This window comes from Camelina sativa, chromosome 4 (assembly GCF_000633955.1).
Source record: "Camelina sativa cultivar DH55 chromosome 4, Cs, whole genome shotgun sequence".
In the NCBI taxonomy this organism is placed as follows: domain Eukaryota; kingdom Viridiplantae; phylum Streptophyta; class Magnoliopsida; order Brassicales; family Brassicaceae; genus Camelina; species Camelina sativa.
In genome coordinates this window covers 28,855,847-28,881,862 of record NC_025688.1, presented here as the reverse complement: position 1 = coordinate 28,881,862, position 26,016 = coordinate 28,855,847, and the positions used below count along the sequence as shown (strand labels likewise).

Below are 26,016 nucleotides of genomic sequence, written 5' to 3'. Positions count from 1 at the left end.
CTAGGATTTAAAATTTAGAATTAAAGGGTTTTGTACTTATTTGGTCTATGTTGTGTTATGGATAATATGCTATGGATAAAGATCTAACCAAATTTATGTATGTATATTTTGTATGAATAAACACAAGTAACTATCTATTAACAATACTGCAATTGATTATCCACTTATAATTGAACAAATGTTCAACGACTGATGGATACTGTATAATCTAAAAATTCATAAAAAATATAGCAATATGTATCTTAAAATGTAGAAAATATATAATCATAACATATTTTATATAAATAAATAGAAAATTTGTTTTATGATAACAAATAAATATATTTTACTTTGTTAAAGTGTTAACAACAAAAAAGAAGAGAAAAAGAGAGAAAAGAAGGAGAGAAAGAGAGGTAAGTTGTTAGTAAGGGCAAAAATGTAAAAGGAAAGTGGACAAATAAGCAAAAAACTTGGGAAAGTATACCATGAGTGGAAAGTGGGTTTTTGTAACAATACTTTAGGAGAAAGTGGGTTTTCATGATATTTGCCCTTAACTATTTATAGCGTTAGCATGCATGAATACTCAGAAGTTTATGACGAATCACGAATACATAACATAATGTTGTCAAACCTATGGAAAAATCATTATAAATCAAGGTACAAAAATAATGAAATTTAGAGAACAATTAATATTCTTTTTTAAGTGCATCCAATGGTAATCCTTTTTCCACGGCGCAGCATTTAAGAGCAAATATATATTATTTCTTTGTACGTCCGTACGTGTTTCCATTTGTTTTTTTTTTACACTTACCATGTAACTAAAATAGAAGACAGAATTTATATAAGAACCCTATAGGGTTACAGAATTACATTTGTTCCACGATGCATGGATCGCTCCCAAGTTGTAGCTTTACAGTTGGATTTTGCTCTAGCTTTTGCTTGTTTTTTATTTATGGCTAAACAAAATAATGCAATAATAAAACTGCTTGTGTATCAGGAACCAGAGGCGCGCATAAACATATTTATTAAAATCATCATTCCTGCAAATATGTTTTCTTTTTTTCTTTCCTATAAGAGGTAGTAACAGCAGCAGATTTCTTAACAAAAGACCAACATAATTAAACTTTCTGAAATGAGTTTCTCCTTAACACCAGCTTCCTCGATCGAATTCAGGGTGTTTTGGAACCAACTGAAGAAGAGCGGCTGTTACAACAATGTCAATATAGCTGATTTGATCAAAGCAACTGACCTCTCGTTTTTTTTTTAAGCTTAGCACGAGGATGATAGTCCTCATCCTACAATTTGATAAACAGGAATTTGAGTTGCTTATAATAAGATTATATAGAGTTTGAAGATTCTTGATAAAAGGAGAGAGAACTTTACTTGTTACCATTCTTGAGAGTCTTTATTGTGTCACTTTGTAGTGCTCTGAATATTTTCATGGTATTGGACCATTGGTATTTCACAATTAGAGGTTATGATCTTTAGGAGACAGAATATACTTGTGCTAATTCAAAAATTAAAATGCATGCATCTCAAAAAATTTCGTGCCAATTACAGATTTAACCAAAACAATCAACCCGTCAACTGCCTATGATGGGCCGGCCTTACGAGTAATTTGTTCATATTGACAAAAAACAAAACACTTGTAACTATGTAGTAGTCTATACTCTGTACATGGGATGGGCCAACCTAACAATTCATTTGATATGGGAAAGGAGTTATGATTTTTTTGTTAAATGCACATTAACTATTTTGGTCGATTGTTATGGTACATAATATAGTAGCCGTTATATTAGGTTTTTATAAACAACTAGTCTCAATCGTAATTACATTGTACACAGAGTAGTCTTAATCGAAAACACTAATAATAGAGAGAGAGATATATGCAAATTTTGCACGATTCTTTAGGCAAATCCAACTACAGCTTTGAATGAAAAATCCCAATCTTTAATGAAAACGTTGATTTTTCAACCTCTCATATACTTTAGTTCACCTAATTCATCTTTATAATCACACATTTCTCACCTCAAAAACAAAAAAAAAACATCTAACTCTCTCTATCTTTGAAGCATCATCCATGGAAGCTCCTCCACCTTCAAGTGATCCATACAAGTTCCTCAACATTACACTAAACTCAGATGGATCACTCACCAGACACCGTGAGTTCCCCAAATTGCCCCCAACGGAACAGTCCAAAGACATCCCACTAAACCAAACCAACAACACTTTTATCCGAATCTTCAAGCCCCGGAATATTCCGCCGGAGTCCAAACTCCCGATCATCGTTTACTACCACGGCGGCGGATTCCTCTTCTACAGCGCCGCCTCCGCTCCGTTCCATGAATCTTGCACCAAAATGGCTGATCGTCTTCAAACCATTATCCTCTCCGTCGAATACCGTTTATCACCTGAACACCGTCTTCCCGCGGCGTACGAAGACGCCGTCGAAGCAGTCTTATGGCTACGTGATCAAGCTCGTGGCGCAACCAACGGTGGTGATTGCGACACGTGGTTGAAAGACGGTGTGGATTTCTCGAAATGCTTTGTCATGGGTTCGAGCTCAGGAGGAAACATCGTCTACAACGTGGCGTTGCGTGTAGTGGATACGGATCTCTCTCCTGTTAAGATCCAAGGGCTGATAATGAACCAAGCTTTCTTCGGCGGTGTTGAGCCGTCGGATTCTGAGTCACGGCTTATAGACGATAAGATCTGTCCGTTACCAGCGACTCATCTGCTGTGGTCACTTTGTTTACCGGACGGTGTGGATCGTGACCACGTGTACAGCAATCCCGTTAAGAGCAGTGGGCCTCAGGAAAAGGATAAGATGGGACGTTTCCCGTCGACTCTCATTAACGGTTACGGTGGAGATCCGTTAGTGGATCGTCAGAGACACGTGGCGGATATGCTGAAGGCACGTGGAGTGCACGTGCAGACGAGGTTTGATGAAGATGGGTATCATGCTTGCGAGCTGTTTGATGGGAACAAAGCCAAGGCCTTATACGAAACCGTTGAGGCCTTTATCAAGAGTTGTTGTTCTTCAACTGGTCCATCTTCCAACATGTAGTAGTCCGATCTTTACGTTTTTTTTTTCCCGATGTTTTAACTCGAGGGGGTATAAGTGAGTGAAGTTCTAAATATTTCAAGTTATTATGTGTGGGGAAATTGAAAAATGTACTGCATGTTGTTATCGAAATTATGTATACCCGAGGCGAGAAATAATAATACTGGACGTATCTTCTCAGTTTACTAGTATATATTTGTGATCAATATATTGGTATGACGATCAGCAATCTACATATATTGTTTTGGAAATTGCATTAAGAACAATGTTAGATGTACTCATGCGTTGAAAAAAAAAAAGATGTACTCATGCAACTTTAAATTGTACAGAGATTAGATTGCCAGATTTTTGAAATTATACGTTTCTTAGCTATTTGAATTGATTATTTTCATGTATACAATGAAATGCTAATAGTTTCCATCTATTTTTTTAAGAAAAAAAGATATAATTTCCATCTAATTTAATTTAGTTTACTCATTCAAATACACAAGCAAATGTAGAACATTGATCCTCATTTAGACAAAATTCAAAACATTCTTGATTTTGGTCAAAAATTAATATAGTGCGTAAAATCATGACCACAAACAATCCGTGCATTCATCCTAATCACAGATTAAGCTCCATTAAACGTAGAAGAACACACACACAAAAAGAAAAGGAACATAAAAACATTAAGAGATTTTATCTTAATTAATCAAAGTTTCACCTCTAGTTAACCTCTTATTGATCACACAATTAAAAAACCAAAACCATGTCTCAGGAGTCTCGTCACGCATTTGATCCATACAAACACCTCAACATCACAATTAACCCCAACGGCTCATGCACCCGCCACTTCATCTGGCCGATAGTTAAACCCGACACGGATCCCTCANAATTTAGTTTGAAGGGATGTTGACTCATTCAAATACACAAGCAAATGTAGAACATTAATTCCTCATTTAGACAAAATTTCAAAACATTCTTGATTTTGGTCAAATATTAAAGTGCATTAAATCATAACCACAAACAATCCGTGAATTCATCCTAATCACAGCTTAAGCTCCATTAATCATAGAACACACACACAAAAAGATGAATAGGAACATAAAAACATTCAGAGATTTCATCTTAATCACCCCTAGTTAACCTCTTATTAATCACACAATTAAAAAAAACCAAAACCATGTCCCAGGGCCAGGAGTCTCGTCACGCATTTGATGCATACAAACACCTCAACATCACAATTAACCCCAACGGCTCTTGCACCCGCCACTTCCTCTGGCCGATAGTTAAACCGGACACAGATCCCTCACCAGGCAAGCTCGCGGCTTCCAAAGACGTCACCATTAACCAAGAAACCGGTGTAGCCATACGTATATTCCGACCAACCAATCTACCATCCAATGATAACGCCGTGGCTCGTCTCCCAATCATCCTCCATTTCCACGGCTCCGGTTGGGTCCTTTACCCGGCCGATTCCGCCGCGAATAACCGTGGTTGCTCTCAAATGGCCAGTGAGCTAACGGTGATCATTGTCTCCGTAAACTATCGTCTAGCTCCTGAGCATAGACTCCCAGCTCAATACGACGACGCACTAGACGCCCTTCTTTGGGTCAAACAACAAGCCGTTGACTCAGCCAACGGCGAGCCTTGGCTTAGAGACTACGCCGATTTCTCGAGATGCTACATCTGCGGTTCGAGCAACGGCGCCAACATCGCTTTCCAATTAGCACTCAGGTCATTAGACCGCGATTTAACACCGTTAAAAATCGACGGTTGCGTGTTCTACCAACCGCTTTTTGGCGGCAAAACGAGGACGAAGTCAGAGCTCAAGAACTTCGCCGATCCGGTAATGCCGGTTCCAGCTTTTGACGCCATGTGGGAACTATCTTTACCCGTAGGTGTCGATAGGGATCATAGGTACTGTAATCCAAAAGGTTACTTGCCGCAGAAGGAGAAAATTGGACGTCTTGGACGATGTTTGGTGATCGGTTACGGTGGAGACACGTCGTTGGATAGGCAACAAGATTTCTTGAATCTGTTGGTTACAGCTGGAGTTAGAGTCGAAGCAAGGTTTGACGACGCTGGTTTCCATGGCATTGAGCTAGTTGATCCACGACGAGCCGTCGCTCTCCTTAATATGATCAGAGATTTTATCAACTAAAAAAGTTTTCATCTAACCATTATTTTTATTTATACAAAATATGACCATTACAAGATCTTGGTTACACACTTACACTATGTTATTAGTTATACTTCTATCAATTGTGAAATTGAATACATTAAACATAAATAAATTGTAACAAAAAGACCGTAAATTTCATAATTACATGGAATTCATAAATATTAGTATTGTTCACTCATTCAATATTTCACAGATAAAAAAAATATTGATCATTTTTTTTTAAAAAAAAAGAAAAAATCCTAGACATATAATCTTGACCGTCCGATGTAGGATTTTTTTATTTATAATCCTGATTAATAAAAATAAACAGAGACGAGATCCGTTAAACCTTGGAAAGAGAGAGATCTGGGGGAGTGGTCATTGAGAAATTGAAAGGTCTCCGACTAGGGCAATAGTGATTTCAGTTTCGCCGTAAAAAGGTGTCTGACTCCATGGCGGACGGTGGTGGGGCTGACTCAGCAGCTCCTCCACCTTCGGACAACGTCGGAGATTTTATTCTATCACTTCTGCAACAGAAGAACACAAGACCTTCGCCGTTACAACAACAAGGAGGTCCTCAGCATCTCGATCCAGCCATTGCAGCCGTTGGTCCAACCGTGAATCCTTTTCCTCCTTCGAGTTGGCATTCTTCTTCTAACAACGGTCCCGGTGGTCATTCTTCTTGGCCACTCGCCTTCTCACCTCCTCCTAATCTTTCCCCTAATTTGTTAGGGTTTCCTCAATTTTCGCATAACCCTTTCCCTTCGAACCAATTCGATGGTAATCAAAGGCTATCTCCCGAAGATGCTTACAGATTAGGATTTCAGTCGATGATTCAGCAACACCAGCAGCAGCAGCTACCGCCACCACCGCCGCCGCAATCAGAGACTCGGCAGCTTGTTTTTGGTTCTTTCTCTGGAGATGCTACTCAAAGCCTTAATGGATTACGTAATGGGAACTTGATGTTTGATTCTAAGCACCACGAACAGCTTATGAGGAATCATCCCGCGGATCCAAACTTGTCTCATCATCGGAATCACGATCTCAATGAACTTAGAGGAGGCCACAGCGGAAGAGGTAACTGGGGTCCTATTGGGAACAACGTCAGGGGTTTCAAGTCTACTCCTCCTCCTCCTGGCTTTTCGAGTAACCAAAGAGGGTGGGATATGAATTTACTAAGTAAGGGTGATGATAGTTTCCAGAGGAATCATCATGATAAAGCAATGTGGGAGTTTAATGCTGAGGCTGATAGGTTAAGAGGATTATCTATTCAGAATGAGAGCAAGTTCAATCTTAGTCAACAGATAGATCATCCTGGACCACCTAAGGGTACAAGTCTACACTCTGTATCAACAGCTGATGCTGCAAATTCCTTTTCGATGTTGAACAAGGAAGCTCGTGGTGGAATTGAACGTAAAGAGGAAATGGGGCAGCTCAGTAAGGGGAAGAAGGAAGGTAATGGAAACTCTGGTCCTGGTGTTGACGAGGTTGACGATTTTGGAGAAGATATTGTTGAGTCTTTATTGCTTGAAGTTGATACCGATGATAAGGATGCCAAAGATGGGAAGAAGAATAGCAAGACTTCTCGAGACAAGGTACGTTTCAGTTATCGTGTAGGCTTGTCATATAGGATATAGCTAAAATCAACAGTTTTTATATACTACTAATGATTTGTTGGGAACACTTAGTGATGGTGTTTAGCTCGTGTAATCTATTCTTGAACTAGAAAGGACGCTTTTTTTGGGTTGGGAAGATCATTGAAATTGGGTTTTTGTTATCAGGAATCGAGGGTAGACAATCGGGGTCGGTGGCTGCTTTCCCAAAGGTTAAGAGAGAGAAAAATGTATATGGCATGTCGAAATGACATCCACAGGCATGATGCTCCTTTCATTGCAGTGTACAAGTCCCTGATTCCTGCAGAAGAAGAGCTGGAAAAGCAGAGACAACTAATGGCACAGCTAGAGAATCTGGTTGCCAAAGAATGGCCTCATGCAAAGTTGTATCTTTACGGGTCATGCGCTAACTCTTTTGGTTTTCCAAAGAGCGACATTGATGTTTGCCTTGCAATCGATGATGATGATATCAACAAATCTGACATGTTGTTAAAGCTGGCGGATATTTTGGAATCAGATAATCTCCAAAATGTGCAGGTAAAGTAAATGCTTTTACTTATGTAAAAAAAATGCACCTTTTTGGCTGTGAATCTGGTGCCTATATTTATGAAACATGTTTTTTTTTTGTAGGCACTAACAAGAGCTAGGGTTCCAATAGTAAAACTTATGGATCCGGTTACTGGGATATCTTGTGATATCTGCATAAACAATGTGTTGGCTGTTGTAAACACAAAGCTCCTGCGTGATTATTCACGGATAGATGTGCGTTTAAGGCAGTTGGCATTCATTGTGAAACATTGGGCAAAGTCGAGAAGGGTTAATGAAACTTATCAAGGAACACTTTCCAGCTACGCGTAAGTTTTCCACCATACATTTGAATGAAGTTGTTTCGATTACACACAAAACACACTTGCAGCTGATAACTTTCAATTACTTTTGCAGGTATGTTCTGATGTGTATCCATTTCTTGCAGCTGCGTAGGCCGCCAATTCTTCCTTGCTTACAGGTGTATAGAGTAACAATACCCTCTTTATGTAATGTAATGAATTGTCTTCTTTTTATTTAAACTATGTGTTACTTGGTGCAGGAAATGAAGCCTACATACTCAGTCCGGGTAGATAATATCCGGTGTTCATACTTTGATGATGTTGATAGACTGGAGAACTTTGGATCAAGTAACAGGGAGACCATAGCTGAGCTGGTTTGGGGATTCTTCAACTACTGGGCTTATGCTCACGACTATGCGAATACTGTTGTGTCAGTCCGCACCGGTTCCATACTTGGGTAAATTTTTTAGAAAAAGTAAATAGACTTACTGTCTGTAACATATGTGATGCAACAATCTAAGATGAAATGAATGTATGTGCTGCAGGAAGCGAGAGAAGGACTGGACGAGAAGGGTTGGGAACGATAGGCATTTGATATGCATAGAGGATCCGTTTGAGACGAGCCATGATCTGGGCAGGGTCGTGGACAAGTTCAGTATCAGAGTGTTGAGAGAAGAGTTCGAACGAGCTGCAGAGATTATGCATCAAGATCGTAACCCATGTGCCAAGCTTTTCGAACCATATCTTCCTGAAGATCATAATAATGGACAAGGCCACAACTAAAAAACAATGAATCGGATTCGTCTGGCTTGTATGTATATAATATTTTATGGGTTAGAAAGATCAACGCTCTGTTTTTTTTGGTTTTGTTGGTTTGATTTGGATTCTTTCTTGTGACCCAGCCCCAGAAAAAAAAGAATGTCTTTTTTGATTTTGAAGATTGTTTATATGATGGTGATGGATGGGTGGATTATAAAACTTGTCTTTGTATTTGTATTGTGTGACTATTACAAAATAATTTACGATGACGACGAGCTACATCACCCAGGTTCTGCCACGTGTCCTGATCGTTAAACGTCCCGCCGCCATGAGAGTGTTGGGCGATAGTTTCGTTGCCTCAACCAAGTTCGAGATTGTGAAAGCCTTCGAGTCTCCGCTCCCTCTTCCTGAGTTCTTGGCCGATCAGTCTCACCCCGTCTCCGCTATTATAGCTCCTGTACATGTTCCCGTCACAGCCGATCTGATTCGCCTCCTCCCGAATCTTCGCTTGGTTGTTACTACCAGTACCGGCGTTGACCACGTTGACCTAGTTGAGTGTCGTCGTCGAGACATCTCCGTCGCCAACGCTGGCTCTAGCTACTCGGAAGATGTCGCAGATACTGCCGTCGGTTTACTCATTGACGTTTTCCGGCGCATCTCCGCCGCTAATCGGTTCGTTAAGCAACGGTTGTGGCCACTCAAAGGGGACTATCCCCTCGGTTCCAAGGTTTTGATTAGTTTGTTATTCTCTAATTGATTAGTTTGTTAATTAGTTTGTTAATAATCTCTCTAATTTAACTTTGTAGTTGGGGAGAAAGCGAATCGGAATAGTGGGACTTGGAAGCATTGGTTCGATGGTAGCGACAAGGCTCGAGGCCTTTGGTTGCCAAATTTCATACAGCTCAAGAAACAGAAAACCATCTGTTCCGTATCATTATTACACGGACGTACAGGAGATGGCAGCTAACAGTGATGCACTCATAATCTGCTGTGAATTGACTGATAAGACATTGCATTTGATCAATAGAGATGTTTTTGCTGCTCTGGGTAAGCAAGGAGTGATCGTTAATGTCGCTCGTGGGGCTATAGTCGATGAGGATGAACTGGTGAGATGTTTGAGAGAAGGTGAGATTGGTGGAGCTGGTTTGGATGTTTTTGAAGATGAGCCTAATGTTCCTAAGGAGCTTTTTGAATTGGATAATGTTGTTTTGTCTCCACACTGTGCTTATACGTCTCTGGAAGGTCTTGAACAACTTGGGAATGTTTTTGGTCTGGAATATTGAAGCTTTCTTCTCTAATAAACCTCTTTTAACTCCTGTTCTTTGATCTTTACCAAAAAAAAACTCCTGTTCTTTGATGTGTCATTGTTGTCAAGGTGTAAAGATGAGAAAGTTGTCGTCAAGAGAAGTTGTTTTCAAGTTTCAACTAGCATTTTTGACTTTCACTATTGAAGTTTATAGCAATGTCAAAAACTGTTCTTTTGATTTCGGCAATTTTAATCGTATTTCTAGTGTTTTCGACTAGCGTACGGGTCGAGCTATTTTTCGACTAGTGTTTTACTTTTTGCGTGTATCTAGCACGATTTCTCTTTTGACAACCACCCATTTTGAGTGTTTCAACTAGCGATTTTCAGACTTTTTTTCTTTCATGTATTGCATTGTTTGGGTGTTTACACTTTTGGACTTGCGATTTGGATGTTTGTTTTTTTTTGTAGCTTTTGTAGTCTAGCATTTGTTTCTTTGGCTAAAGTTCGCGTTGGTCATTTTTGTCATTCATCTATATATCACGCGCATTTCATCTATACCATTCACATCCTAATTTATCTATGCCTATCCATTATCTATTTTTTTTCCCTAACATTCTTCTATACCACTCACACCCTATACCATCTATGCCCAACATTCATCTATATCATTCACACGCTATACATCTATACCTATACATTCATCTATGCCTATCCATTCATCTATTTTTTCCCTGACATTCATCTATACCATTCACACCCTAACATTCATCTATATCATTCACACCCTATTTATCTATGCTTATCCATTCATCTATTTTTTCCCGAACATTCGCCTATACCATTCACACCCTAACATTCAACTATATTATTCACACCCTATACATCCATCTATGTCTTTCATCTATATCATTCACATATACATTCATATATGCCTATCCATTTCATCTATTTTTTCCCTAACATTCATCTATACCATTCACACCCTAACATTCAGCTATATCATTCACACCCTATACATTCATCTATGCCTAACATTCATCCCACACACATCTTTATCAGGAAAGAAAGAGAAAAAAGAAAATACAAATGTTGCCACATGCACAATCTATCTCTAGTCAAAACTTCCAACAAAGTCTGGCAAAGCTTGATGGAAAAACGCCAAACAGTCCCAAGGCATCGTTCTCCGTCTTCAACAACCCTCTGCAAAATTTTAATTAACCAAAATCAATCTTCAATTCAATCGTTTTTTTTCCAACATGCATATCTTACATAAAAATCGTAAGCATTTTAAAAGTCAACATATCCTTTCTTCGTTTTTCATAAAAGATAATTTAACCTCATTTTTTTATGTTTTCTTAGACTGAAACATATATAAAAATATATCTAACTAAATAATTCAGTTTATGATCATATGGCTAAAATTAAGTTTATTGTCCACATCGTTTAAGTTATATATATGTACATACAAAATGGATTTAAAACAGAGACTTTTTAACTTTACGTTCAACTCCATACATACAAGATGATGAAAAGATGAAGAAGAACAGGTAAATCTAGCATTTAATGGTAAAAAAACTAGAGGAATTAGACCAGAGTAGTGTTTACCTTGTAAGAAGATGACGCTTTATGTTTGTTTCTCTCGGGTGATGAGATATATAGATAGTTTGAGTGAGGACTCCAAGTGGAAGAACAGAACTAAAGAGATAAAAACAGATTGTAGTACTAAAGAGATAAAATCAGATAGATAGTTTGAGTGAGGACTCCAGGTGGAAGAACAGAACTAAAGAGATAAAAACAGATCGTAGTACTCGACATTTGTAAAAATATGAACCCAAGTAAGAAGAGGATTGAGATTCAAACGGTAAAAAATGTTACCGTTCACAACGTTCATATTTTTCTGCTGATGTCAAATCAAACGGAACGTTGGAAACGATACGGGGAAGCGTAAACGCACTTCGAAGTCTATTTCATTCATTTTTATTTTGCTATTATTAAACAACTCTATTTTAAATGCATCCAGGATTTATTGCTTTATCATAAAATAGATCTATTGCTTTTATACTCTGTTCCATACTCTAGTGTCTAGTCTCTAGGTCTTCTTTTTTACTTCTCAGATGTATATACAAGTATTAGTATTACTAATAAAAATGTAAATTTCGGTTGAAATCCAAACCTTTTTTTTTAATATAAACCAGCTGTTTTTTTTCCATCTTTTTTTTTTTTTTGGTTCTTTAGGACAAGAAAAATCATTAACTAAAAGGATAGCATATTATACTAAACCATTAGACATCACAAACCAGATCCAAAAATACAAAAACATATATCTAAACGAAGTTTGAAATGGTACAACCATGAATGTGTTCTTCCCTCTAACTCCCACTTAACGAGATACAGAATCCTCCTAGTAAATTGCCACATCCAGATAATCTCCAATCTGCAGATAGATTGATCAATTGCTGTGTTATAATACTTTGTCAAAAATAGATTTTATACAATAAGGCTGTATACTAATATATACTCATCCACACTTACCTCAAACCTAAGTTCGGAAAGCGTTTTACTGTCATCTGGTTGTTTACGGTTTGGATAAGACATTGTCTGCCCAACCTGTATCAATTAACAAAAACAACCACACGATCAGTCTCTTCTCATGGGTTCTTCGAATACATATGTTAACTTCACACAGAACAAGTAAGTAGAGCCATAACGATTGAATCTGAAAGCACCCATTCAATCAAATATATGCATTCTGTAGTAACTGTGATGTGGGCTCTCATCGCAAGTTTCGAAACTCAATAAGCATGAGAAGATGAGTCGTCAATGCAAATAATCTTAACATGCTTAGTACAACTTTATGCATTCTGTAGTAACTATAGTAATGTGGTCTCTCATCGCAAGTTTCAAAACTCAATAAGCATGAGAAGATGAGTCGTCAATGCAAATAATCTTAACATGCTTAGTACAACTTTATGCATTCTGTAGTAACTATAGTAATGTGGTCTCTCATCGCAAGTTTCAAAACTCAATAAGCATGAGAAGATGAGTCGTCAATGCAAATAATCTTAACATGCTTAGTACAACTTTATGCATTCTGTAGTAACTATAGTAATGTGGTCTCTCATCTCAAGTTTCAAAACTCAATAAGCATGAGAAGAAGGAGTCGTCAATGCAAATGTGAAACATTCTTGATAAAAAAAAAACTCTGAATGATTTGTAGCTAAATGTGAAGACTAAGAGGTATGGCAGGAAAACACAGAAACTCTAGAATGCATCAAAGACCATATGTCTGTGTGTGTGTGAATATGTCTGATCAAGATTGTGAAGAAAAAGTAATCTAACCTCTTTGACAATAAAGCGACCATGCGAGTCAGGATAAACAAACGCAAAAGACAATCTTGCATTCCTTCTCCTAGCTGCTACAGACACTTCTTTCACCTGCAAAATGAAGTTTTTTTACTTTTATGAGAAACATCCCACCAAAAAAAACACATCTTTAAGCAAGCACTACAATTACTGTTCTCTTGAGCACCCAATCTAAATCTCAAAGGTACAAGACGACATACCAAATCAGTTAACTCGCGAAGAGTAGCATCTTTCCAAGTGTAGATTTGAACTTCATCCTTTGGTTCTTTGCCTCTCACAGCATAATCTTCCTGAGTATGATGACCACCACTCTGCAAATCAAACTCCCAATTAATTTCACTCTTAAATTCAGAATCGAACATTATTAGCTAATTTCTCGAGTGATTAAGAATCAGAAGAACACAAAAGAGTGGGCGAAACGAACCTTGGTGAAAACACGAAGAAGCAGGGGACATGTCTGCGATTCAAAGGTTAAAGATTACGAAATCAGTGAGTGCAGATTACAAAATAAAACCCTACCCCTAGAAGATGGAAGTTTCAACGATTCGCGAAAACGAAATCGAAAACACAAACCTTTTCGCGATCGACGGGTTCAGGTTTAGGGCGAGGAGGTTGGTTAACGCCTCTCGGAGGTGGCGGCAATGGTCTCCCTCCACCTTGTCTTCTCGCTGTTTCAGCCATCTCTCTCTCTCTTTCTCGAAGAATCTGAACGAAGAAGAAGAAGAAGAAGAAAGAGGTTTACCAATGGAAATTGCACAGAGATTAATTGGACTGCTTCTAGGCCCATAGTTATTTTACCCTAATGGGCCTTTTTGTACAAATATTTGGGCCTTACTCTTTTAAATATTACGTCGTCAATGGCCTTTTATATTATTACAAACAAATAATTTTTGCCTTTTTACGTCGTTAAAGCAATTAATCCCATATTCAATGCATAAGTGACTTCAACTAGGATCCCACTAAAAAAAGACCACATGCTGTTCTTTGCCTATTCCTTTTGTATCATTCTTTTTATAGTTAAATGGTAAAAGAAAATTAATAAGAAGAGAAAAAAAAAATATATATATATATATATATATATATATGTATGAAAAAGAACAAAATAGGGTCATTGAACGTTTTGATGTGTCAAGAGGGTTTAACGTTTTTTTCAGACGATAAGGTGCAATGACCCTACACCTCACATGAAGCTGCAGTGCTCATTTCCAAAAAGAGTGTAATTTGAACAAAGAGAAATTGGTGAGGAAATTTAAGAAAAAGAGATGATAAAAAGGAAAGATTACTATAAACTGAAAAGTATGAAATTATGAAGACTACCCGATTCTTCTTTGCTTAGCTTTCCGTATTTGGCATGCCCCTAACCACCACCACCACCACTTGCTTCGCATCTTTGTAGATTAACAAATTAATATACAGTCACTGTGAACTACTGATACACATTTTTTTTACATGGCTTGTTTTTATAAAAAGGGAAAAATACTAAATAGTGTAGTACTATCTATCATTTTTGTCCACCATGTTCTATGAAACTCGTCCAAACATAAAAGGGGTTTATGTCATCAACTCTTACGACTTTTTCTTCTTTTATATTTCTTCGATTGGACACAACGAGAACGGTTTGGTCAGTGTCCGATCTACTTATTGATTTTTCTTTTCTTTGCTTGTATTTAGTCTGCTATTTTTTTACGTCTCCGCACTACTAGAGATTACAATTTGTTTATTGGTTGATTTATGCTTAGTATACATGTATCATCAATTTATGTGTTTGCTTAAGAGAGAGATTTACCATTTTTTTTTGTTGTTGTTCCATATATTATTGTGATAATTCTCTGTTTTTCTGGTAAAGTTATGTGTTGTTTCTCTAGCAAACGAGAATATATAACTAAACGTTGGTCAAATAATTACATTTAATTTACTACATTTACTAATCGAAGCACATGAAATATATTTTTATATTTTTTTATATGTATACATTGATTAAGTTTTTATAATTAATTTATTAGATTTTAATTATGAACCTCGGACAAAAACACGATACTAATATGGTAGCTAATATGTAAGAATGTGGAGGTGATGAGGTTTGATTTTTTTTTTTTTTGTAAGACCACAAAGACACTGACACGCCTACTGATTGATAAAAAACGTAAGGGCTACAATACAAAAGAGAGGATGCCTTAACATATGTATGATTTATGCATGTGATCATGATCTGATAATTCATTCCATTGAGCTTCTATGTCTCATTAGCCGAAAATTAACTTGAGGTTTTTAACTGAACTGGCGAAAAAACTAGTTGAGGTGTCAAGTGTCCATTCTCTAACTTACAAAGTTAAAAAATCTAATAATTACCGATGATTAACGTTGAAGAACAGAATATCGCAAGTGAAAACAACATTAATAACTTCATTAAAAAATACTATTTTCTGATATTATTAGTAATCAAACTGTACATATATACACCTCAATATGTAAGAACTGGATACATTTTTATATACATATTTAAATAGGAAAAATATTTCAATTTTCAAGGGTAAACCACGCTGGTTTTGTTTTATTTAAGGACAAATTTACCTTACATCTTACTAGTACTAATTTAGACCAGCTGTGCGAGAGAGCAATTCAAAAGCAATGATGAATTTTCTTCCACTTCTTTGACCAATTAAAAGTTCCAAAATCAGTAAAAACCAGTCATCATTAATTTCTCAGGTAATTTAACTTCGTCCGACTTTAGGTCAAGTACAATTTAACCAAAAACCTCTGAATCACGGTTATTCAAATTAAGATATACTGTAGTATTATTATATGAAATACGTATGTAATATAGATCAATGCTTCACCTCAATATATAACCGTTTTTTTTACAGCTACAAAAACCAACTTTATCTGAATATAGTGATCATTTTTAACAAAAAAGACAACAATTATAACAACAACAAAATACAATAAGAGCCATAACATTTGGAAAACAAATGAATTTTAGTTTGAATTTTGAAAATCGAGCTCTAGGAAAAAGCATTTCTGATGGTCCGACTGTTACAAGTTGATTTCCATTCTTAGGAATCTAGCTATAACGATGAAGACAGAGTTATCATTTTGTTCCATCAAATATTGACCCCATTTTTTTTCTCTAACAAAAAAAATATCTCATTTGTTGATATCACACTTAAGACGGCTAATAACTAATTTAAAAGGATATATTTAATTATTCACCATATTAAACTTTTGTCCAAAAAACAAAAATCACCATATTAACCTAACAATAGCAATATAAAAGAGTATGTAGAAACACATTATCGTGTACGACATTAATATTCCGTTGATTTATATACTTTTAAAAGTTACCAGTTCTTGAGAAGAAGAAGAAATCAAAATCAAGAAAAGGAGAGAGAAAGATGGGAAGGGGAAGAGTGGAAATGAAGAGGATAGAGAACACGATCAATAGACAAGTGACCTTCTCAAAAAGAAGAAACGGTTTGATGAAGAAAGCTTATGAGCTTTCTGTTCTCTGTGATGCCGAAGTTGCTCTCATCATCTTCTCAAGCCGTGGAAAGCTCTACGAGTTTGGTAGTGTTGGGTATATTAAATATATCTCTTTCTATTCATCATAAAAGTTAGGCTTAATTTTTTTATGAAAATCGATTAAAGTGACTTCTTTTATTATTGGTTATATCGTACGATTCAAGAGTCGATTCATGTTTTTGACTCGTGGATATTCTTTACGGCTGTGTCTTTTATCCTTTGGAAATTAGGGTTCATCGTTATATCATCTCTCTCTCTCGGATCCTTTATCATAAGTTTATGGGTCCGTCCGTACGTTATAGTTTGTTGATTGAATGACTTTGATTCTTTAATTAATCTTAAAGATGTCAGATTGCAAATGGGTTTTCTTTTTTTCTTTTCTAAAAAACCAACCTAGGTTTTCCCTTGTAGACCAGAGTGCGTAAGATCTAGCTAGAGCTCTTGTCCTAAAACGAATCTTTATCAAGAACAATTATCTTTTTTTTTATATATAATGAATTTGTAGAATTGCAAGAACGATCCAACGGTATAATCGTTGTTACAACTGCTCTCTGGGAAATAATAAGCCTGAAGAGACTACACAGGCAAGTGTGTGTGAATTTGTGTCTATGTACTTTGATTTTCTCAATAAATGTTTATGATAATGATCTATCACTCTTCGTCAAATTCTCTCGTTTACTATATATATGCATTGTATTATATAATCGATTAATCTATATGGCCGGTGCAGAGTTGGAGTCAGGAGGTGACGAAGCTTAAATCCAAATACGACTCTCTTGTGCGCACTAATAGGTTTAGTCATAGTTTTCTAGTCCCTTGAAATCAAATCGTTATTATCTATCATCTTCTTTTATGTATGTATATAGTTGCAAATCTTATCTATATAGTTAAATGTGTGTGTGTTGATTGCTAATTATAAAGGAATTTGCTTGGAGAAGATCTTGGAGAAATGGGTGTGAAGGAACTGCAAGCGCTTGAGAGGCAGCTGGAAGCCGCTCTTACCGCTACTCGTCAGCGCAAGGTCGCATAATCTAGACTTGTTCTTGTTTCATTTCAAATCATATATATGTTTATTAAAAAAAGTCAGGTTGTCTAACCATTCAACTAACATTAATGCAGACACAAGTCATGATGGAAGAAATGGAAGATCTAAGGAAAAAGGCAAGCTATAAATATAATTGTTCCATACCAAATTGATAAACATATTTGCATATCAATTGATCTATTTTTGAAATGGCAGGAGAGGCAACTAGGAGACATAAACAAACAACTCAAGATTAAGGTTTGATTCTAGATCACCAAATACTAATTAATTTATGCAACTATATATGTATATGGGATCATCCTTTTTGTATAATTGTGACTTGGTTTTTTAATAGTTTGAGAGCGAAGGCCATGCTTTCAAAACGTTTCAAGACTTATGGGCAAACTCAGCTGCATCAGTGGGCGGTGTTACAAACAATTCCGAATTTCCGGCTGTGTCTTCTCATCCAAATTCAGTGGATTGCAACACCGAACCCTTTTTACAAATAGGGTAACAATTTGATCAGTTTTTGTTTTGGAAGTTAAATGGACTAGAAATTAGATTAGGTCGTAATAAAGACAAGTTTTTGGTATATATTGGATTAGGTTTCAACAACATTACTACGTGCCAGGTGAAGGGTCTTCGGTAACAAAGAGCAATGTGCCAGGTGAGACCAATTTCGTCCAAGGTTGGGTTCTTTGACTCTTAGTTGACTAGACCATGCTTCCACCCAGGCCACCACGATCAGGCCAATTTCAGCTCTGCAGTCGTTTTTTTTCCCCAATTATATTTTCATAAAAAAAAAAAACTCTAGATTGTTTCATTTAATTTCCCAGCTCGTTTGAATCTATTTGCATGTATGGAGTTTTTTTTTTTCATTTATCCTCTTATTCTCTCCCTTGATCTAAAACATTCCAAATGAACTGAACTTTAATAACTTTCAGCATCTATATATTACAAATGATAACGTATAAATTAAATTTGAACAAATAAATTAAATTTTTACGTAAATAATTTTACTTCCGAAAAAAACAATTAGCGTTTTTCTTTTTCTTTTTAGTTGACAAAAAAATAAAATTAACTGATATCTAAAGTAAAAAAAAAAAAACGAACGAATAAGAAAATGTAACGTAGTCTCCTTGGAAAAGGCGCAATGATGTTATAGTAGGATCCACATTTGCTGTTACTTGATTTGACTTTCAGAAAGAGAGCTCTTCTTGTTTTTGGCAAACCTTAACAGTGTTTTACGACTGTGTTCCAAAAAAGTCTTCGTGTTTAGTCTTTTGTTTGGTTTTATTACCAAATCTTAAAAGCTTTTTAATAATCCCCAATTTTTTACCACCGTTTAAATGGGCTGTTATCACAAAGTAGGCCTTTTAAAAAGTGGGCCCTTAAAGAAATAAATTAATGGGCCCTTATATATATTAAAGCCATGCTATATATATCATCTATTGCCTAAACGATAATCATTGAAATCGTGTTTTTTGTTTTTTTTTTTTGATAGGTTCTAGAAAAACCTACTAGAAATTTCGGGTTTACACATTCATTACACCCAAATCTTATCAGTCGCAAACTGGAGATTGATGTTCCGAAATTAGAAATCATATATACCAGTACTAGACTACTACTGCTTAGATGATAAACATAATATATAGCTTGAATACTTGGGAAATGCTCTGAAAGCGATACGGAAGTTATCTAGTTTGATTTGGCCAATAAAATAATCGTTTCTGATATTTATTTGTCACATATTCATTTGATTTAGGTCGTATACTTTAATTTTTGTCTTAGATCGATCGATTATGGGACTTTAGAGCAGTGTGAGCTTCTTTACAAAGCATTTTAATTTGTTTACTCTATGAGGCTGGCTGGTATGAGCAATCGACTTCTTTGTCCGCGAAGCTTATAACTTAAATTAGGTGGTTATATATTATATCTACCATATTTTGTAAATGAAATACGTTGTGGCATATCCAATGTTAGCAAATAAACGAGAAAGATTACTTTGGAGAAAATTACTTTTAAAAGTTTTAATCGGATACATGATCAATGAGATACATATAATTAATATACAATTTAGGGACTCAGGACAGGTGTTTAAAGATGGTTATAAGAGTCCCATTCCATCTGAGCTATGAGCCGCTGAGAACTTTAAATATTGAGTTTTAATCTATCGCTCATCGATTCTGGTGGAATCAGAATATGCTTATAGAAAATGAACTAAGATCCAAAAGTCACCGACCTTGATTAGAATCTCACACGATCTTAAAAAGGAAGAAGCTAAAACTGTACTTTTCTCGTTGTGAATTATCATTAGTTTTTTTTGGTTCTTTTTTTGCTTTTGACTTTTACCGGTTTGAGATCTTCTAGTCTCAACTTGAGAGCTCTCTAGTTTCGGTCAATGTCAATCTGTTGTGGAACACCTTGACTTGAGTACTTATATATTTGAACAAGTTGTGTATTTCACTTCACCACGTTTCATAACTTGCAACCAGTAAGGTGTATATATTATAGAAATATTCCTGATGATTCCGAAGGTTAAATTGATACATAAAAGCAAACATAACCAAACTTAGATTCTTGATCGAGAGGCAAGTGCAATTAAAAACATGTATAGATACACATAACACAAGCAGTTCAGTTTTGGCAGAACATCATTAGAGAAGAGACTGAGAGAGAGTGAGAGAGAAATAAGACAACAAGCGGAGCAGCTTTAGAGTTTTGTTACTTGTCCTTATACACTCTCGGTAGTACTGCTAAACCTGTTTTTAGTTACCTTTGTTGTAGAGTGGATCGATCACTTTCTTGAAGAGCAAGGTAACCCAATGAACAATTGCGTCTCTACTTCAGAACTTGGACTGCTCTCTTCATCATGGCCTCTTCCACTTTCTTGATTCTTATTCGACCAAACTTCATTCTCATGAGATCCCCACTGCAATAAAAATTATTATTACACACAAAATTAATAGATGCAAACAAGATAGAACAATATTTAGACCGAAAAGGTCATGGTGATTGAAAGATAACAAATAAGAACTAGTAAGGACTCTACTAGGCTAATAACCCTAAAAAAGAAGAGAAATTTCTTCTTTAAAAAAGAAACACATTTGCAACCCTAACATGAGAAGACTAATACGAATATATTATACCTTTTGAGAGAGCTTCTCGTTTTCTGCAGCTAGAGCTTTCTCCTGCAAAAGTTTTTTTTTTTATTCCAGTTGTTAAAACAAGCACAAGAGTTTAATTTTTAGTTGGAATATTCCACCATTTACATATATGCATATACATATCTATACGCCCATAAAAACCACTTTACCTTTTGCTTGAGATGCTCAATTTGTTCCTTAAACACTTGAGTCTAATACAGATAATAAGTAAGTTAGAATTATAAGTGGTTATATACAAGATAATTCGAAAAATAATATGTGGAGATAAATATATAATAATTATATACATACCTTTCTTGCTCGAATACATTTGACACTTTTCTCAAGCTGTTGCTCAATCTGTTGCAGCTCCTCGATTGAGCATGATCCTATGCCTTCTCCCAAGAGTTTACTGATAACAAAGAAAATAACACTTACATGGTCAAACTCTTAATCCATGATATATACAAATATGAGTAATGTGCTAGTATGTATATATCACAAACCGTTTAGAAGCTTCGAGTTGTTCAATTTTCTTCATCATGTTTGCTGCTTCATATTTCAAATGCTGTTGGTTATATCACAAAAATGTTATTGCATGTAAATATATCATAATAAAATATTTGACTTGATCCTGTGACCTATGTACATATTGTGTCAGTTTTGATATATATTAAAAAATATTAGCAAGAATTGATAGGCAAGACTATAATTAAAGAGTTAACCTGCATATTTTCTTCAGAAACCGGTTTGCTGCTGACTCGATCCTTAGTATGCCTCAGATAACGTTCTATGGTATCTTGCATACTACATCATCAGAGATTAAATTAGTACAATGTAAGAAAGCAACCCTCTCAAAACTTGTTATTAAAAAAAAAAAAAAAAAAAAAAAAAAAAAAAAAAAAAAAAAAATCTTAATCGAAGTAATCTTGAAGACATAACTTTGGAAGTCATAAATTGATTAGTCTTGTACTATTTTGGTTGTTTTTTTTATTCCCCCAATTTTAGAAAACCAAAAAAACATGTGACCTCTTCTTATTAACTTTATATTTAGTAGGTTCGAGAGAAAGAAGTACTTTCCCAAATGGACAAATTGTCTGAACATCTGATCAAAAGCTGGCTTTTTCCATTTACAGAAGTAATGATTCATCAAAAGCATATTTGGTTTCCCTTCTACCAAACAGTACAAGATTAACTTCTTTCTCATGTTGAAAGATTCAACATTTTGGTTCTGGCTTGAGTTTCTATGTCAAAATCAGGAACAAAAATATGCAGACCGATTAAGCTACATTAGGAAATAGGAATGAGCATGAAATGAAGCATGAATGATCTATGATTTATCTACAGGAATAAATGATGAAACTATTTCCTAACCGTCACTTAGAGAAACCAGTTATGCTTAAAGTAACCAGATTGTGAAACATAGATCTAAACCCAAGAAGAGAAATTAAATTAAGACAATACTCAAGGAGTTGTATGTTCATGTGTGCAGCATGATGAAAATTGCTTTCCAGAGAGTTCTTTGGCACAATTTATTTATAACTTTTTATGATAACATCATAAAACTATATGAGAAAGAGAGAGAGAAACATCATCTCAGACGATTAAACAAGATGATGTACTAGTGAAAAAAACAAACAAATAAGAGTATGTACTTGATACTACTTTAATAATAGCCCTAATATTGTAGAAACCAAGAAACTCATTTAACACCCTCCTAACGTCAATTATATGTGATTCCACAAATAGCCAATAAATCCTTATATAAACAAGGAAAATAAAAAGAATCAGATCAAAATAGAAAGATTAATAGGAAAAAAAAAAAAANTTGTTTTTTTTATTCCCCCAATTTTAGAAAACCAAAAAAACATGTGACCTCTTCTTATTAACTTTATATTTAGTAGGTTCGAGAGAAAGAAGTACTTTCCCAAATGGACAAATTGTCTGAACATCTGATCAAAAGCTGGCTTTTTCCATTTACAGAAGTAATGATTCATCAAAAGCATATTTGGTTTCCCTTCTACCAAACAGTACAAGATTAACTTCTTTCTCATGTTGAAAGATTCAACATTTTGGTTCTGGCTTGAGTTTCTATGTCAAAATCAGGAACAAAAATATGCAGACCGATTAAGCTACATTAGGAAATAGGAATGAGCATGAAATGAAGCATGAATGATCTATGATTTATCTACAGGAATAAATGATGAAACTATTTCCTAACCGTCACTTAGAGAAACCAGTTATGCTTAAAGTAACCAGATTGTGAAACATAGATCTAAACCCAAGAAGAGAAATTAAATTAAGACAATACTCAAGGAGTTGTATGTTCATGTGTGCAGCATGATGAAAATTGCTTTCCAGAGAGTTCTTTGGCACAATTTATTTATAACTTTTTATGATAACATCATAAAACTAAATGAGAAAGAGAGAGAGAAACATCATCTCAGACGATTAAACAAGATGATGTACTAGTGAAAAAAACAAACAAATAAGAGAATGTACTTGATACTACTTTAATAATAGCCCTAATATTGTAGAAACCAAGAAACTCATTTAACACCCTCTCAACGTTAATTAGATGTGATTCCACAAATAGCCAACAAATCCATATATAAACAAGGAGATAAAAAGAATCAGCTAAAAATAGAAAGATTAATAGGAAAAAAAAAGAAAGAAGAAGGAACGTTACTTGGAGCTGGCGAATTCATAAAGCTTTCCTTTGGGAGAGAAGATGATTAGAGAGACTTCAGCATCACAAAGCACTGAGAGCTCAAAGGCTTTCTTCAACAAACCATTCCTTCGTTTAGAGAAAGTCACTTGTCTGCTTGTTGCATTCTCTATTCGCTTCATCTGAGTTTTTCCCCTCACCATCTCTTATCACACTTCTCGTTTAGCAATTTCCCTTTCACATTTAATATAACAAAAAAAAAAGATTAATTCCATTAAAAACAAATTGCAATAAACAGGAAATCAATGGTGCAACCACCTCAATAACAAGATTAGCCATACACACACACACATATATATATAAAGAACCCATATCATATATGTGAATCAAAACGAGTAGGTTAAAAAACAAAAGAAGATGGAGGTGATCGAAATAGGACTTTTTGTTTTCTGGTGAGAGGAAGAGGGGGACTGACGAAGTCAACGAGGGATGAAGATTATTTTAAGTACCCAAAAAGCAAAACAATCTAAAGTAGCACTAGTTTGATCTACAAGTCTTGTGACATGGATTGCTTCAAAAATAAAATGAAATTAAGATGGAAACTTTTCATTTATTTTGGTTTAATTTGAAAGATGCAACTTCTTTTCATGAGATTCAGGAGAAAGAAAACAAAACATCAAATCGAACAAAAAATGAAACCAAACCCATCTAAGGTTTTAGATCCATAAAGATAAATGGAAAGAGTCAAAAGGCCAATAAAAGAAAGGACGAAGAGATCGTACCGATTGGCTAAAAGGGTTTTATAAAAAACCTAACCAGGAAGGAACCTTTGTTGGGGGATATCAAGAGAAGAGGCACACGATTGTATATGGCCAGAGAGAGAGAGATATAGGAGACAAAATTCAAAAAGCATTAATGGAGGGCGATGGAGAGGGGAGGAAGAAGGAAGAAGATGATCTCTCTAGCTCAAACTTGATTCTCTGCTAAAGGAAGGACCTTTTTATGGAAGTAGCAAAAGAAGTAGCTTTCCTCGTTTCATCTATTTGTGTGTGTAATAAAAGAAACAAACAAAAGACAAAAAATTATTAGAAAATAAAAAAAACTCACAACACTCTCTCTGCTTTCTCCTTAAAAAAGATCCTCTTCTCGTTGTAGTTATGGTAATGGTGTCGTAGAATTATCATTTTCCTTTTTTATATATATTTTTATTTCTTTGCAGAAAGAATTAAAAAATATTAAAATAAATAGAGAGAGAGAAAAGTAGGAGCAAAATAGAGTCATATGTGTCGCAAATATGATGGACGCTTGAAACCTCATCCTTTACTTATTTTGGAAAAAAGCCTTATGAAAGACCAAAAATAGCATATTTTTGATACATATGGACATATTTCCATACACATCTCTTTCCCTCCATAAATATCTATCTAGTTGTAGATGGAGTTGGCTGTCAAAATTATTCTTATTATTATATGATTTCTTTTATCATTTTGTTAATGTAATAAAAAATCTTTGGATTTAAATGTGGACACAAATACTCTCTCGTACCTATATGCCCCACTTGTTATCGTTACGAAAATGAGGATAACCATAAGATCTAATTTAACTGGTAAAGTAATATTTGATTTGTATATTGCTGGTCAAATATATGATAAACGGATATGTTAGTGGAAAAGATTTATCTAGCACATTTTTTTTTGTTAACTATATAATTTCAAGTCTCTTTAGTCGATAGTCTCTTTGTTATAATATGTAATCAGCTTTTAATATTACTTTTGGCGCACAAATCGTTAATTATACTTTCCAAATACTATCAAATCCCCAATTACTTAAATTGCCACCAATCAATATATATGGAGTTGAGTAGCGACGTGTCTAAAGAGGCAAATTTTGGTCCCTCGGATTATAATTTTCTATACAGAATAAAGAAAACGTAACTTGGAAATCCAATAATAGTTCAGCTTATCGAACGTCTTGTCTACCCTAGTGCCTAGTGGCACCAAAAATAATCCTTTTTTGGAGATGAAATGGTTAATCGAAGTATAATGATCTTTACCTATATAGGGAGGACCACGCAAACTACTTACTTATTTCGAAAAAAATAAACATCCTCTCTCTGGTGACTTTATATATTAAATATCACCGACAGGTCTGAAAATATTTGTGGATACACACATTTTTTTGAGTGAATCGTTGTATACTTGTATCTATATCTATCTTTATTATTTGTGTTCTTATAAGTTTACACATGTGTAACCCGGTTTGGTTATGTATCTCTTTCAAAACCTATTCAGATTTATAGCAGCATTATCGTTTTCTTGTTTTCGTTTTTTGTTAACATTATCGTTACTAGTAAATACGGACACTTCTAATTGGTCTAGATAAATCTAGAAACAATCGTATCTGCACTGACTGAACCACCTATTCATTATTTTTTCAAGGGTTCGTCCTAAAATTAAAAAGATTGTGCAAGCTAGTAATATGTCTCACCAAACGTGAGATAGATAGGACCGGGACTATATATGCTTCAATTTTTTTCATCGGCGTTTTCAGTTCCATTTTAAACCACTACAAATATGTTAAATGGTTAAAAAAAACATCCATCTTTTCACATGTCATGCAAAACAAATTAATTAGTATGAGATATGTATTGTTTATAGTTTAG

The 26,016-nt window shown here is 35.2% G+C and overlaps 7 protein-coding genes across 9 annotated transcripts; 5 read left to right on the top strand and 2 right to left on the bottom strand.

The window, feature by feature from the left end:
• LOC104783143 (probable carboxylesterase 8) lies at positions 1,983–3,234 on the top strand. Its single transcript, XM_010508245.1, has one exon. It carries the CDS (start codon positions 2,060–2,062, stop codon positions 3,044–3,046), a length of 987 nt encoding a protein of 328 aa, XP_010506547.1. The 5' UTR covers positions 1,983–2,059; the 3' UTR covers positions 3,047–3,234.
• LOC104784427 (probable carboxylesterase 9) lies at positions 4,186–5,192 on the top strand. The gene has a single exon (XM_010509454.2). The coding sequence runs from the start codon at positions 4,209–4,211 to the stop codon at positions 5,187–5,189; it is 981 nt and encodes a 326-aa protein (XP_010507756.1). The 5' UTR covers positions 4,186–4,208; the 3' UTR covers positions 5,190–5,192.
• Positions 5,642–8,619, top strand: LOC104783142 (UTP:RNA uridylyltransferase 1). The gene is made up of 6 exons (XM_010508244.2): positions 5,642–6,784; positions 6,971–7,339; positions 7,433–7,656; positions 7,745–7,808; positions 7,890–8,086; positions 8,175–8,619. Exons 1-6 carry the CDS (start codon positions 5,642–5,644, stop codon positions 8,410–8,412), a joined length of 2,235 nt encoding a protein of 744 aa, XP_010506546.1. The 3' UTR covers positions 8,413–8,619.
• LOC104783141 (glyoxylate/hydroxypyruvate reductase HPR3-like) lies at positions 8,636–9,813 on the top strand. Its single transcript, XM_010508243.1, has 2 exons — positions 8,636–9,115; positions 9,195–9,813. The coding sequence occupies exons 1-2, from the start codon at positions 8,654–8,656 to the stop codon at positions 9,669–9,671; spliced, it is 939 nt and encodes a 312-aa protein (XP_010506545.1). The 5' UTR covers positions 8,636–8,653; the 3' UTR covers positions 9,672–9,813.
• On the bottom strand, positions 11,879–13,720 carry LOC104783140 (histone deacetylase complex subunit SAP18). Its single transcript, XM_010508242.2, has 6 exons — positions 13,571–13,720; positions 13,422–13,454; positions 13,198–13,308; positions 12,974–13,069; positions 12,167–12,241; positions 11,879–12,068 (listed from the first exon to the last, which is right to left on the bottom strand). Exons 1-6 carry the CDS (start codon positions 13,676–13,678, stop codon positions 12,036–12,038), a joined length of 456 nt encoding a protein of 151 aa, XP_010506544.1. The 5' UTR covers positions 13,679–13,720; the 3' UTR covers positions 11,879–12,035.
• Positions 16,219–18,459, top strand: LOC104783139 (agamous-like MADS-box protein AGL6). 2 transcript variants are annotated; one of them, XM_010508241.2, is made up of 8 exons: positions 16,219–16,571; positions 17,022–17,100; positions 17,247–17,308; positions 17,438–17,537; positions 17,636–17,677; positions 17,757–17,798; positions 17,896–18,050; positions 18,172–18,459. In XM_010508241.2, exons 1-8 carry the CDS (start codon positions 16,390–16,392, stop codon positions 18,173–18,175), a joined length of 666 nt encoding a protein of 221 aa, XP_010506543.1. In that variant the 5' UTR covers positions 16,219–16,389; the 3' UTR covers positions 18,176–18,459. The 2 variants fall into 2 exon arrangements, with proteins under 2 accessions (XP_010506543.1, XP_010506542.1); XM_010508240.2 differs by having other exon boundaries at positions 16,220–16,571; positions 18,146–18,456.
• LOC104783138 (MADS-box protein SOC1-like) lies at positions 20,135–24,530 on the bottom strand. Of its 2 annotated transcripts, none has more exons than XM_010508238.2 (8): positions 24,462–24,530; positions 23,376–23,588; positions 21,412–21,493; positions 21,193–21,254; positions 20,999–21,098; positions 20,857–20,898; positions 20,690–20,731; positions 20,135–20,472 (listed from the first exon to the last, which is right to left on the bottom strand). In XM_010508238.2, the coding sequence occupies exons 2-8, from the start codon at positions 23,555–23,557 to the stop codon at positions 20,338–20,340; spliced, it is 645 nt and encodes a 214-aa protein (XP_010506540.1). In that variant the 5' UTR covers positions 23,558–23,588; positions 24,462–24,530; the 3' UTR covers positions 20,135–20,337. The 2 variants fall into 2 exon arrangements, with proteins under 2 accessions (XP_010506540.1, XP_010506539.1); XM_010508237.2 differs by having other exon boundaries at positions 24,137–24,511.

What these genes read in the sequence shown, in the direction of transcription:
- LOC104783143 (XM_010508245.1), top strand. Translation starts at nt 2,060, where the DNA reads ATGGAAGCTCCTCCACCTTCAAGTGATCCATACAAGTTCCTCAACATT.
- LOC104784427 (XM_010509454.2), top strand. Translation starts at nt 4,209, where the DNA reads ATGTCCCAGGGCCAGGAGTCTCGTCACGCATTTGATGCATACAAACAC.
- LOC104783142 (XM_010508244.2), top strand. Translation starts at nt 5,642, where the DNA reads ATGGCGGACGGTGGTGGGGCTGACTCAGCAGCTCCTCCACCTTCGGAC. An exon ending in GCAAGACTTCTCGAGACAAG is followed by an intron (nt 6,785 to 6,970) that starts GTACGTTTCAGT and finishes TTTTGTTATCAG; the next exon opens with GAATCGAGGGTAGACAATCG. An exon ending in ATAATCTCCAAAATGTGCAG is followed by an intron (nt 7,340 to 7,432) that starts GTAAAGTAAATG and finishes TTTTTTTTGTAG; the next exon opens with GCACTAACAAGAGCTAGGGT.
- LOC104783141 (XM_010508243.1), top strand. Translation starts at nt 8,654, where the DNA reads ATGACGACGAGCTACATCACCCAGGTTCTGCCACGTGTCCTGATCGTT. An exon ending in ACTATCCCCTCGGTTCCAAG is followed by an intron (nt 9,116 to 9,194) that starts GTTTTGATTAGT and finishes TTAACTTTGTAG; the next exon opens with TTGGGGAGAAAGCGAATCGG.
- LOC104783140 (XM_010508242.2), bottom strand. Translation starts at nt 13,678, where the DNA reads ATGGCTGAAACAGCGAGAAGACAAGGTGGAGGGAGACCATTGCCGCCA. An exon ending in TTCGCGAGTTAACTGATTTG is followed by an intron (nt 13,070 to 13,197) that starts GTATGTCGTCTT and finishes TTCATTTTGCAG; the next exon opens with GTGAAAGAAGTGTCTGTAGC. An exon ending in GTCGCTTTATTGTCAAAGAG is followed by an intron (nt 12,242 to 12,973) that starts GTTAGATTACTT and finishes TAATTGATACAG; the next exon opens with GTTGGGCAGACAATGTCTTA.
- LOC104783139 (XM_010508240.2), top strand. Translation starts at nt 16,390, where the DNA reads ATGGGAAGGGGAAGAGTGGAAATGAAGAGGATAGAGAACACGATCAAT. An exon ending in AGCCTGAAGAGACTACACAG is followed by an intron (nt 17,101 to 17,246) that starts GCAAGTGTGTGT and finishes TGGCCGGTGCAG; the next exon opens with AGTTGGAGTCAGGAGGTGAC. An exon ending in GAACCCTTTTTACAAATAGG is followed by an intron (nt 18,051 to 18,145) that starts GTAACAATTTGA and finishes ATATTGGATTAG; the next exon opens with GTTTCAACAACATTACTACG.
- LOC104783138 (XM_010508238.2), bottom strand. Translation starts at nt 23,557, where the DNA reads ATGGTGAGGGGAAAAACTCAGATGAAGCGAATAGAGAATGCAACAAGC. An exon ending in TTGAGCATCTCAAGCAAAAG is followed by an intron (nt 20,732 to 20,856) that starts GTAAAGTGGTTT and finishes AAACTTTTGCAG; the next exon opens with GAGAAAGCTCTAGCTGCAGA. An exon ending in ACGAGAAGCTCTCTCAAAAG is followed by an intron (nt 20,473 to 20,689) that starts GTATAATATATT and finishes TTTTTATTGCAG; the next exon opens with TGGGGATCTCATGAGAATGA.